Below are 12336 nucleotides of genomic sequence, written 5' to 3'. Positions count from 1 at the left end.
TCCCAAAGCACACACCTTCTACAGCACCAGGTATGAAAGGGTGAGGTGCTGTGGGTATCCAGCAATGCTTCTGCTCCATCCTGCCCTGAAGTACCGTCAGCACTTGGACATCTCTATTATGCACTCAAGTGCAGCAAAAAATAGCAATAATTGTCAGGCACTCCTTACTCTCAAGTACAAAGCAGCTCTGTACTCTATAGCTTCAAGAAAATGGTCTCCTGTATGAGTCAGCTACCTGTTAAAAATCTTTATGTGATTTCAGTTGCTTCCCCTTACAGCGAGGCTGACGCCTTGTGATGTAACACAGCAGTCTGACCTCCCTCTCTGCTTTGTATATACGTAGACATGCACGGGTGCATACACAGCCACCTACAGATGGTGATGTTACACGCACTCCTAAGAGAGGAGGAAAAAAGAGAGAGCCTGCCTCAGGAGAGTCAGAGATCCTGATCACAAACTGAAAGCCTACCTCAGTTTGTTACGTGACTGACCCTAAGCACCAGCTCTAAACACCCTTTTGAAGCACTTTCTCCCCACAACAGCACCTTGCTATCACCAGCAAGGAATTTGTTTCAGTTCATAGTAATGTCACACCCCTAGCAGGCAGTGCTTTCTAAACCAGGCTAGGGAAGCTTTAACCCCTTTGTGTCACACGTGTGTCTGATGAAAAGGCTATACCAAGCGAGACTATCAATAAGCCTGGCTGGACGTCATGTTCACAGCAGCACACGGAGCCACCTGCAGGCGTTTCGCTTGCATCGTTGATTTCCAGGACGGGAGAAATACAGGCTATGAAGCAACATGTCAGAATTTGCACGGCCAACTCAGAGCTTTGTGGGCTCAAGATACCCCACCAGATTTCCTCAAGCAACACCACAGCCGGATCAGCAGCCTTCAGCAATCATTACACCACTGTATCCACTCATGGAAACGAAACTGCGTCCTTCGAAGCACCGAGCTGAGCTCCTACACCGAACCCTGCGCCACAGAGCCTGCACGACTCCACGCACGCGCGCTCCTTAGCACGTTTCACGATAGCGCGCTTCACTTGACGGCAGTGTGGCATCGCGCTTTTACGACAGCGTCGCAGCTCTCTGCCCACCCGCCGGCTGCCGCGCCTCACGGCGGCGCGGCGACGATGGCGTCTCCGTTCAGCGGGGTGCTGCAGCTGACGGACCTGGACGACTACATCGGGCCCTTGCAGGTGGGTGCTCGGGGGGCAAACCAACGCCCGGAGAACCGCGGGGCCAGCCCTAATCTGCTCAAAGATACTGGCAGGGCAAGGGAGCTGCTGGGAGACAAAGCGAGTCGCAGCTGTGGAAATAGGACGAGGAGCCGTAAGGCGCACAAACAATAAAAATGGCACAAAATGCTGCAGCGCCCTTGGGAGTCGATCATAGAACAGTACAGAAATCTGCAGGCAGCCCTTCCGAGGCTGTCAGGGTCGTTCCGACACGACACGGAACTTCATTAGCAATGCTGCATGGCCACGCCTCCATCCGTTGCAATGTGCAGCGAGGAACGGGAGCTCAGCTGTCAGATGTGGGGGGGGATGGCACTGCAGGAGAGCCTGTGTTCCTGTCAGGGCTCCTTAGAACACAGCTCTGTTGTTCAGAAGGGGCGCAGTCACCTCTGGCTTTGGTGTGATGCTGACAAAGTGTTCATTCTGTAAAAAAGGGGTAAGATTCTGCCTTTCTGTTTTCCCTTGGTGGCCGTAGGCACAGTCAGTAGATCCAGCATAATTTAAAGCGGAGCAATGGACATTCACTCGAGAATGATTGCTTGGGTTTGATAATTCTGGTTTATTTTAAACCTGCCTTCCCCATTTCATCGCTCATCTCTTCAACTTCTGCCTTTTATTTCTCTTTTAGGAATGTGTCAAACCTGTAAAGGTGGAAAAAAAGCCTGGGAAAGCAGCAGCTAAGATCAAAATTGAAGCCGATGGGAGCTATTTTCAGATCACTCAGGTATGCCTGACTTTTCTTTACTAGTGTAAAACATCTGGACACTGCTAATGGATTGTTATGTATTTAAACAGGACACAGCTACTTAAGGACCCAGATGTGAGAATGCTGATGACAACAGCAACATTTGTTACAAACCTTTTTTTTCCAAAGTCTACCTTTTAAATTATTAGGTTTTGTAAGGCAGTTTTGTTACATGCTCCGAGTCACTGACATTGATTACTAGTGGGTTTTATTCTAAGAGCAGATAAGCTGAGAATTCTTGTTTTGCTATCCTACGTTATTTGAGACAATGTCCTTTCTTACTGCATGATTTCATACAGTGAAGTCCTTACTCAAAAAAAAAAGAGATTAAATTAAATACCCTTAAATTTTTCTCTCATTTTTTTTATATTATTACTTTAAAATTTGTTAAACACCATGCAGAATTTGTAAGCTAAGATTTTCCTGTTTACCCAGAAAAGATCACAGAATCACAGATTAGAAAGCATCACACACACTGATACTTTGCCATACAGTTTTCCCTCTGCAAGTTTCGCACACACTAAATTACATTCAGCATCAATTGAGAATAGTAACACATTTGTAATCCGGTTGCACAATCTCTTTAGAAGGAGAGAAACTCAAGATTCCTGTGGAGAAATGGTTGCAGTATTCAATAGTATAAGCAGCATCTGGGAGGGGTGGCAAAGCTGGCGTGCTCTCTGCTGTGCAGAGTTCAGTGCATGCTGGAGGTTGGTGCTTCAAGGCTTAGGAACTGTGGTTTACAGTTGTGTGGTTAAAACTGCAGCTGCAGTCTGTAGCAAGAAGGGCCGTATTTGCACCTGGGAAAGAATAATGCCAGTATTCTGAAGCAGCATCAGCCCACCTGATAGCAGAAATGATTGTGGCCAGAGCAACTGTTCTATTCTTAATAGAAAAAGAACAAGTTATTGCTCTTGGTAAAGTTTTCCTAAAGTTTCTCAACATATTTGCTTAGGCATACCAAGAAATTCCATGAAGAATGGAATTCTTCCTTCTTTGTAGAATCTTCTTTCTTTGAAGAAATCTTTGAAAGATGCCTGTCTTCCTCCTTGTCTTACTAAAAAACAAATACTTCTGCTCTTGATAAGCCAGGAGGGCAAAGAGGACAGTATCTGTGTTACTAAACACAGTAAAGATGAGAAACTGCTACCCTGCTCAATTCTGTACTGTGACCAAAACTGTGCCTCATCTGTTTCTTCCCAGGATGGAGGAGCACAGAAACTGGAGAAGGCTAAAATTACTCTGAACGACTGTTTAGCTTGCAGTGGCTGCATTACATCAGCAGAAAGTGTCTTAATCACTCAACAGAGCCATGAAGAGTTCTACAAAACTCTATCTTTTAACAAGGTAGGTGATGAGACAGGGTTAGGTAGGCTGCAGAATTAATAGATGTTAATCTAGGTGTGATGCATCTGCAGAAGCACACATTGCAGCTGTATACATAAAATCTGAATACACTCTCAGTACAGAATAGATTTTTTTCTAATTTCTAAAAAGTTGTCACAGGTTTGGAAATAGCTTTTTAACATAGTAGGTTACTGTATTAGGAACTTGGGAGTAATACTGGGAGATATTTGCTGAAGTTCTAGCATGCTGCACTGCTGCATGTGCTGTATTAATACTGTCTGAACAGCTCTTTTCTATTATTATTTTTATTTTTTTTAAGACTGCAGCTCCCAGTGAACAGAAGTTGGTGGTGGTTTCTGTTTCACCACAGTCCAGGGCTTCATTAGCTGCAAAATGTAAAATGAGTGTTCTGGAAACAGCAAAGAAGTTGACTGCGTTCTTAAAGAGTCAAGGCAAGTGCTGCATTGTGCCCTACCATCACACAGGGGACTGCTGGCTGTACATCAGGCACAGCTTTTATGAGCTCACCAAGGGGATATGAATTAAACACAAACTTTGTGCAGCTTCAGTCACAAAATAAACTTGGAGTAATGGAGGAAAGCAGCTTTAAATTATTCTCATGCCTCCTATGACTTCTGCTCTTGTCTTACTGTGCTGATGTGCTGGGGAAAACAGTTCACTCTCAAGCACAGGTTGATAGCTGTGAATAGGACATGTAGCTTGCTGCTTGTATCTTCTTTGTGAACTTTAATGTGCATGCTGTACCACTTAGGTGTGCACTACGTATTTGACACAACTTTCTCAAGAAACTTCAGCCTGCTGGAGAGCCAAAAAGAGTTTGTAAAACGCTTTCGAAAGCAATCTGAAGACAAAAAGGCTTTGCCAATGCTAGCTTCTGCCTGTCCAGGTAGGAAATAGTAGTACATTATATATATATATATATAATGTATATATATATATATATAATATATATATATAATAATATATATATAAAATATAACATTGTATATACATACAATAGGATAAAGTAGTACAAAATTAGTTACAGGACTAATAAGATGTCATTCTAGTAATACACCCATACAAGAACTCAGAAGGCTACTCAGAAAAGTTCATATGGGTTAATTTGCTTAAAATATTACTCTTTACAAAGAGATCTTGGTGTTAATAGTGGTAATGGTTTATAGAAATACCTACTGATCTCTATAAATGGAATTGTTACACCTCTTTGCCTTTTGTACTGAGTCTGAAAATGGTTATGAATGGGTGGCGAGGCTGGGGTTGGCTTTGGGCAGAGTGAAGGGGTGCTTGTTATTTATATATACATCTTTTTATGTATATTTATATTTATTGATTGCAACTATTTGCTAATTGTTCTATTTTCAGGTTGGATCTGCTATGCAGAGAAAACCCATGGCAGTTTCATCATTCCTTACATCAGCACCACTAAGTCTCCACAGCAGATCATGGGCTCCTTGATAAAGGGCCATTTTGCAGAGCAGCAGGTAAGGTGTATTGAACACAAGCTGATACATTTTCCTGTACTGTTTACATTAAAGATTGAAGATAATTTGGTTTTATCTTGCAAATTTCCAGCAAAGGCACTCTCAGTTCTGTGATTCCTATGGAGAAACTTGCAACTGGGACAGCAGCATTAAGTTCACGCTTCATGGATTACTTGAAATCTCTGTATCTTATTGTGAAAGTCCAAGGAATCTGATTTTTCATGATTCTTGTGCTTATATCTCACTTGTTTCTGTGTGTTTTTTTTCCTGCTGTCTAAGGCTGTGAACAAGTTAAAATAAATTATCCCAAAATGAAACTTGGGTCAGTGCGTACGTGCAGATCATGTCTTGTCTAAAAATTGCTTGCTCTTTCCCAACTTTGTGTTCTTTCAGTTTTACTTAGTTCTGTTCTCACTCTTTAACCTTTGGAATCTTTCCAAGTGCAAATTTGGTGCTTAAAGACTAGTGCTATAGCCCAGAGTTGTCCAGCAGCAAACTTAAGCACCATGTATGCTTGTATGGTTTATTGTCCATTAATGAGCACTGGCTTAACAGTTGCATTAAACAAATGCTGACACATGCATGCTTATTACAAAAATTGGCAGCTGTTAAGAATATTTGGCACAAGATAGTGAAACAATAGCCTTGAGTCAGTGACATATTTCCTCAGTTTGTACTTATTTTGCTGGATGGCCATGAGGATTTTGTCCAACTTCTGATCGTTTCTTAGTTGCTGATGCAGGGGCTGCATCTTAGTTAGCATGGAAGAAACGTGTCATCTAACTGAACAGTTAGGATTTCTTCACTGATTGACTTTGGATCATTTGCACTAGGAAAAGTGGGGTGGAAAGACCATGGGAGACCTTACTGTTGTCATTTTCTACGGACTAGAATTGGGTTCTATGAGAGAAAAAATGTATTTTTCCATGTTCAGTAATAAAGGACAGTATTTCCAGAAGCATGGCACTGTTAGTTTCATCATTCTCATTTATACTTGGAAAACACCTCCCACAAGACAGTTTTGATATTGACCAATGCAACTGCTTTGCCTTTTTCCAGCACTTAACACCTAATAAGATATACCACGTAACAGTGATGCCCTGCTATGACAAGAAGCTGGAGGCTTCAAGGCCAGACTTCTTCAACCAAGAGTTCCAGACCCGCGATGTGGATTGTGTGATCACCACAGGTAGGCAGAGCCAGAGGCAGCCTAGATCATTTCTGGATTGGTTTTAATGATCCTTTGTCAGTGATGGATGTAATGCATGGATAGTGCTCTATAATTTATCTCCAGAAACGCCACTCACATCGTGGTACAGAGTTTATATGCAGGCTTAGATACTGACCCGTGGATTTCATTTTTTTAATCTCCAAAATAAGCTTTTTGTGCCTGTGGTTCTGTTTTAGGAGAAGTGCTGAAGTTGTTGGAACAAGAAAAAGTGTCTCTCTCAGATGTAGATCCTGCTCCATTGGATACCATGTAAGAAATCTCATTTGCACCTTCAAGCATGTTCATTTCCATCCAGTATCCATATCAAGTTCAGCAGAATTCACTTCCTACTTTTATACACATAAGGCTGCATGTGTTGGCATTTTATGGTCTTTTTTTTTGTCAGTAATTTCAAATCACTGCAGCTGTGCATTAAGTACTTTAGCTACAGAATACAATGAACCTGTAACTATTTGCTGGATCCTAGCAGTCCAAGGATTAGCAGTTCTTACTCTAAATGATCAGAACTGTAAAACTGCTCTGTAAGAGTATGATTGCAAAATGATTATGTAGGGAAATACAAACTGTATCACAACCATTTACTGTTACAGTATAGCAGGTGGAACCCCCATAAATTCTAACTGCAAACTTAGAAACATGGAGGAGTGTAGATCAGTGATACAAGTGTGCTGTAACAAAGCCTGTTACAGAGCTGTACTCAGTTTGCTTATATTCCTTCATTATCTGAGCTACTGTAAAGATTGAAGCAAAATATTCAGGTCACAACTCATCTGAAGGAGTCTTTGTGAAAACATGAGAACGTAAACATGTGCAAACCAGATGAGACTTCAGTTGCATTAACTGAAAGCTAACATCTGGTTAAGTGATGACTGCAAAGATCTGAGAGCCTGGAGAAATATTGAAATCAGATTTTAGCCCTCTGAATTGACATTCAGTAGTGGCTCCACACTGATCACTAAACCAAAGCATTCTCTTTCTAAGAAATGTCTTTGTAGCACTTTATTACCATAAAAAAGAGAAAGGCTACATACGTAGCAACCTTTATATAGTATTAACAGTTACTGACAACGTGGTTCAAGTCTACTGCTCAGAGTTTTCAGAAGGGATTTTGATAGCCCAGATATGCAGCAGATAGCACACACACAGGATGTGACAGTGGTCTGACAGCTGTCTCCCTTTGCAGATGTGACACTGTGGTTTATTTCTAAATAGGGCTTAATTTTTTTCCCAGTCCTGAGTGTAACTGGCAGCCTTTGCTGAGGAGATGCCTGATTAGCACATGTATGTTCCCAGAACCATAAGCAGAAGTGTCCTTACACGAGGCCTGTTTCATAGTTCTGCTTTCATTGTTTTCAGCATTGGTCACGGTTCTTGGTGTATGCCTGTAAGGTGTTCTACTGGCACAGATGTATTTATGCATTCTGAGGTTATGAATCCTTCCAGTATTGTCTTTTTCTAAAGTGGTTTGTGCACAAATTCCTTTCACATCTAAAAATTATCCTCCGCTGTAATAAAGACCTGCATGGCCGTGTCCCAAAAAGTCAACTTCAGCAGTTGCCCACATAAATAAGCATTTTATTCTACCTGCTTTATTGTTATACTGCGAGCAGAAAATCAGGGAGATTATAAAAACATTCTGAAGTGTTTGGACTCAGTTAGGAAATAACATTATGGAAGTGTCAGTTATAAGATAGAACAAAATGTCTAATTACTTGATAAAAATCTCTGGCTAACTTCTTAGGAGTACATTGTGAGGGCAGTACCTCATGCTCGTGGTGATAAAGCGCCTCTGTAACCTTTTGCTAGCTTTAACTTACTCAGTTTATAAGCAGTAAATTGACTGCCTATAAACAGCACGTATTCCTCAGAACTTGGAGCACTAACATAAGCAGTCCAATGGCTGTTGTTCTGCTTTATCCTCCAGCACGTGGAAAAGCCCATTGAGAGGTTATTACATTTGGCAGCGAGCATGAGATGAAGTGCCAGAAATCCCAGGACTTTTGCTGTTATAACTGCTTGCTTCAGGCCAGCACTGATGCTTACTGGCAGCCTCTTTTCAAGAGAGTTGCAGTACGTGAGGCCAGACACACTGAAACATTTCATTAATGAAGCTCAGTTCCTGTAAACAAGATCAAATTAAAAATAGTTTCTGAATGCCCTCACAGGCTAACGTGTTGCCTTCTGCAGTTTTTCTAAAGCTGAGATTTTATCTGCAAGAGGCAGCATCTTCCATTTGACTTGAAGCTATTTGGCCTGCATTCAAGTGTTTTCCCTTCTGCAGCTGTTAGTAGGAAAATGCAAGTGTCACTGCCTGATGAGCACTTAGAAGCATATCCCTCATCTTATTATTCTCTCATAACAAAAGCTATTGTTGTAGCTTCCATCTGGTAAGCTGTTTTCAAGAAACACTATCTCGACCTCTGAATACTTGGTTGTGTTTTGGCAAATCAGTGGGATGGAATTATTTGTGCAGAACTTGAACATGTAGGTTCTGTTATTACACGAGCGTGGCTGTACAACACCAGCAGTGTGCTGAACTTGAAGCAGGGTCCTGCTGAGGACAAACATGTACAGGGCAAATGCCCTGGCATTGTGAGGTTTGTTCATCTGTACACTAACTTTAACCACATGAAACCACAGCAAATAAGGTTTCATCTCTGTGCTTGGAATCGCAGCACCAGAACCTTCCAGAAGTGTTCTCTCCTGTCCTGGCAACCACGTATAAGTACCTGGTTCAGTAATGAGCTCAGCTTTTGTTGGTGCTGCAAAAAAGACTTCAGGACTGCTGAAATGTCTCCTGATGACTTCTCTCTGATTGTGTTTTCCAAGGGAGGAAATAGCATAGGCCACACAGGTCCATACCATCATCATTTCCCTCCTTCCATTTCCAAGCGTAATCTAAGCTGTTCGTAGAGCCACTGAACAGTAAACTAACAAAAAATGTTGATTTGAGACTTCTCAAGCAATTGCCCTCTAACTCAAATGTTCCCAAATATTTTTGGTGTGTGAAGATTAAGTTGGCAGCAGGGTCAGATCCAGTGAGGGTGTTTCCACAGAGTTTGACCCAAAGAACATTAGACAGCATAGGGTTAAACCCACAGAGCCTGAGACCATAAATAATCTGTTCCCAGGAGAAAGGGAAAGGGCTGAAGCTCAGAGAGAGCTGGTGCCTGGCTTGTTCTGCTGCTTTTGAATTCCCTGGATGAATAATTCCACTATCAAAAGTCCCACAAGACTCACAACATCGTGTTTCTATTAGTAGTACTGAAGATATTTTGGCACTGAGCTAATGAAGCTTCTCTTCGTGTGAAGGAGCAGTGGGCTTCGTGCTGTCTGTTCCATTGAATCACTAAAACCACTTCTTTCTTCCCTTTCCCCAGGTTTAATAGTGCCACAGAGGAGGAACTCACTGGCCACTCAGGAGGTGGCTCTGGTGGCTATTTGGAGCACATATACAAGTATGCAGCCAAGGAACTCTTTGGCATTGAAGTGGATACAGTTCAGTACAAGCCTTTAAAGTATGAAGTTTAAAGCTTTTACAAGTACTATTTTTTTTTTCCTTATTGCAATTCTTTTTATGCTGCTATCTTTCAGAGGGCTTCACTTTCTTTGCTTAGTTACACGTTTTCCTTTGAGGCATGGGAATCAGCTTCCCACTCCCACAGTTGCTGAGCCATAAATCAGCCAGCACTCCTTGCAGCCTGGCCTTTGGAGACTCTGAGCCCCTTCACCACCCACACACTTTTGGCCTGATAGATTTTCCCAGTATCAAGTTGCAGACAACTTTTAGAGCAATTTAGAAGACAGAGCACATAGGGATCTCAGTTGTCTCACCTGCAATCAGGCTGATAAAAGAGCTTTGTTACTAATCTAGATATCACAGAACAAAAATCTCGTGTCAGGACTTTGGAGCTGTGCTGTAACTGTTGTGGTTAAGATAGAAAATCACTTAAGTTTGGGTACAGAGGCCAAAAAGCTGCAATTCCTGCTAGCTTCCCAGATCTTAACGTACCATTTGTAGTGAGTTGTATCCTTGATAAGCATTATTAATGGTTGAAATTCTCTGGTGTACAAAACAGTCCCTCACAATCTCAATACAAAATAGTGAAAGTCAAATTACTTTTATCAAGAACAGGCATCCCCATTAATGTTAGGAGTCTGGAAGTCTTCAGTGGTCATTTGCTCCCCAGTTTCATGATCCACTGCAATTTAAGAGCTTCCTTCAGTGCACTCACTGACATATGAGTTGACTGAAGCCAGCTGAGGTGGCCTGTCACAATGAAACCTTAGTTCAGTCTAATTTGCTTAGGTTGTAAGGATTTATTCAACACAAGTGTTCAACAAACTCAGTTCAGTGGGTGCTCAAACAGGAAAAGCCTGAAAAGGATTTGTCAGCTGGTTCCTTCATCTGTTCTGTTTGGGTGGCAAAGAACGAGGACAGCTTTCCTGAGTAAGGATTCACAAAGAACTTTGTTTCAACACAGGGTTCTTTGAAGTTTATATAGAAGCTAATTTGGATAAGACATTTTCTCTCTTCTTCCTCAGAAACAAGGACTTCCAAGAGGTGACACTGGAGAAGGATGGAGCAGTTCTGCTCCAGTTTGCTCTGGCATACGGGTTTCGAAACATACAAAACTTGGTGCAGAAGTTGAAGCGGGGGAAGTCACCCTATCACTACGTGGAAGTCATGGCCTGCCCATCAGGTGAGACTGCGTAGAGACTTCCCTGTTCCAGCCCATAGGAATCACACAGAATTGTAACTAAAATATAAGAAACAGTGACAGCTTCTCTTGTTCTTGATACTGTGGCAAGGCCTTCAAACACCTTGGCACATGATAGTCACAGCATCAGAGTTCAAAGCAGCATGCATGTTTTCCTAACTGGAAGCTAGCAATTGTTCAGGATTTAAGTAATTACAGTTAAGTTCCATGTTGAAATTTCACAGGTAGTTCTTTTAATGAAGCCCTCCTGACTTTAAGCTCTACAGTACACCAAGACATTCATCCTCCAAAACTGCACAAGTGTTACACTTCCAGAGAATGCTGCTTGTAGTTGGTGGAGGTCTTTCTTGCCATCCCTGATCTGCTTCTTGCAAGATCTCCATTTTTCCCCTTCAGGTTCTTTCTGAATCTATGAGTACAGTGTATGCAGAGTTCTAACCTAGCCTGAAGCAGTGCTGAGCTGCCACTCTTGGCTATCTGCAAACAAAACATCTGCTCTATTCCAGAGGGCCCATGCTACTTCCAACCTAGAAGGCTGCTCAGCACCAAAAAGTTAAGCATTGCTTAAGGCTTCCACGCACTGTGCAGTCCAACACTTACATCACACCTACAGCACAAGAGCAAATTCAGAACACATCCTAAGGATGTTTGTCTTACCTTCAGTTGAGGCTGCAGGGCTGTTCTCACCTAGCTGCCATTCTGGGCTCTTTTTTAATGGAAAGAGAAAGAACCAGCCCTCCCTACATCTTATCTTCCTTTCACTGGCATTTCCCAGGATGCCCTGAGCCCTGTGTCACAGCTGGGCTGAATTAGCATTGGTCACACCAGGCCAATGATCTCCCCTCTGGGGCTGCTACCTGCCCTGCTGGTGTTAGATTGCTGGGGAATAAACCACAATTACAATGGTGCTTTCATTTCTGTTCACAGGTGGAAAGTCAGTTGGTAATTTAATTTTTTTTTGGTTTTTCCTGATAACTAATTTGTAAAACTCTGATGTTTCCCCACTTTGTTGTACTTAGGTTGTTTAAATGGAGGCGGCCAGATCAAAGTGGAAGGTGAACCTGGCAAGGACTGGCTTCAGCAAGTTGAGAAGCTGTATGAGTCTCTTAAGACTGAAATTCCAGAGGAGAACCGGACTGTAACTGCGCTGTATGAGCAGTGGCTGGGTGGCACTGAGTCTGAAAAGGCAGGGAAAGCTCTGCATACAGAATACCATGCTGTGGAAAAAGCAAGCACTGGATTTAACATCAAGTGGTGAAGGCTGATGCTGGAAGCAGACTGTGAAGCCTGAATATTCTTAGTGCCTTTTAAGTTGATTCTATTTAGGATTCTCAAGAGACAGCCACAGTTTTGTGCCATCACTGGGGAACTGCAATTTCTCACTCTCAGTCAGGGAGAAGGTAATGTGCATACAGACAGGCAGTGTTAATTCCTCAAGCTTTATGACAACTGAAGTGATACGAATAAAAACTAAACAGTGATTAAAATTTGTTAAAAGAAGCACTAATGTGTTTTAGGACTAAATCTGCACTCCCTTTGCAATC

General features: G+C 42.2%; 1 protein-coding gene across 2 annotated transcripts; it reads left to right on the top strand.

The window, feature by feature from the left end:
• Nucleotides 1-1074: 1074 nt before the first annotated feature.
• Nucleotides 1075-12292, top strand: CIAO3 (cytosolic iron-sulfur assembly component 3). 2 transcript variants are annotated; one of them, XM_048961518.1, is made up of 11 exons: nt 1075-1204; nt 1872-1967; nt 3192-3335; nt 3655-3787; nt 4108-4242; nt 4722-4840; nt 5900-6029; nt 6248-6320; nt 9452-9589; nt 10617-10774; nt 11812-12292. In XM_048961518.1, exons 1-11 carry the CDS (start codon nt 1139-1141, stop codon nt 12048-12050), a joined length of 1431 nt encoding a protein of 476 aa, XP_048817475.1. In that variant the 5' UTR covers nt 1075-1138; the 3' UTR covers nt 12051-12292. The 2 variants fall into 2 exon arrangements, with proteins under 2 accessions (XP_048817475.1, XP_048817476.1); XM_048961519.1 differs by lacking the exon at nt 1075-1204 and adding an exon at nt 1527-1679.
• The last annotated feature ends 44 nt before the right edge of the window (nt 12293-12336 follow it).

Source organism: Lagopus muta, chromosome 15, assembly GCF_023343835.1.
Source record: "Lagopus muta isolate bLagMut1 chromosome 15, bLagMut1 primary, whole genome shotgun sequence".
In the NCBI taxonomy this organism is placed as follows: Eukaryota; Metazoa; Chordata; class Aves; order Galliformes; family Phasianidae; genus Lagopus; species Lagopus muta.
This window is presented reverse-complemented; position numbering and strand designations above follow the sequence as displayed.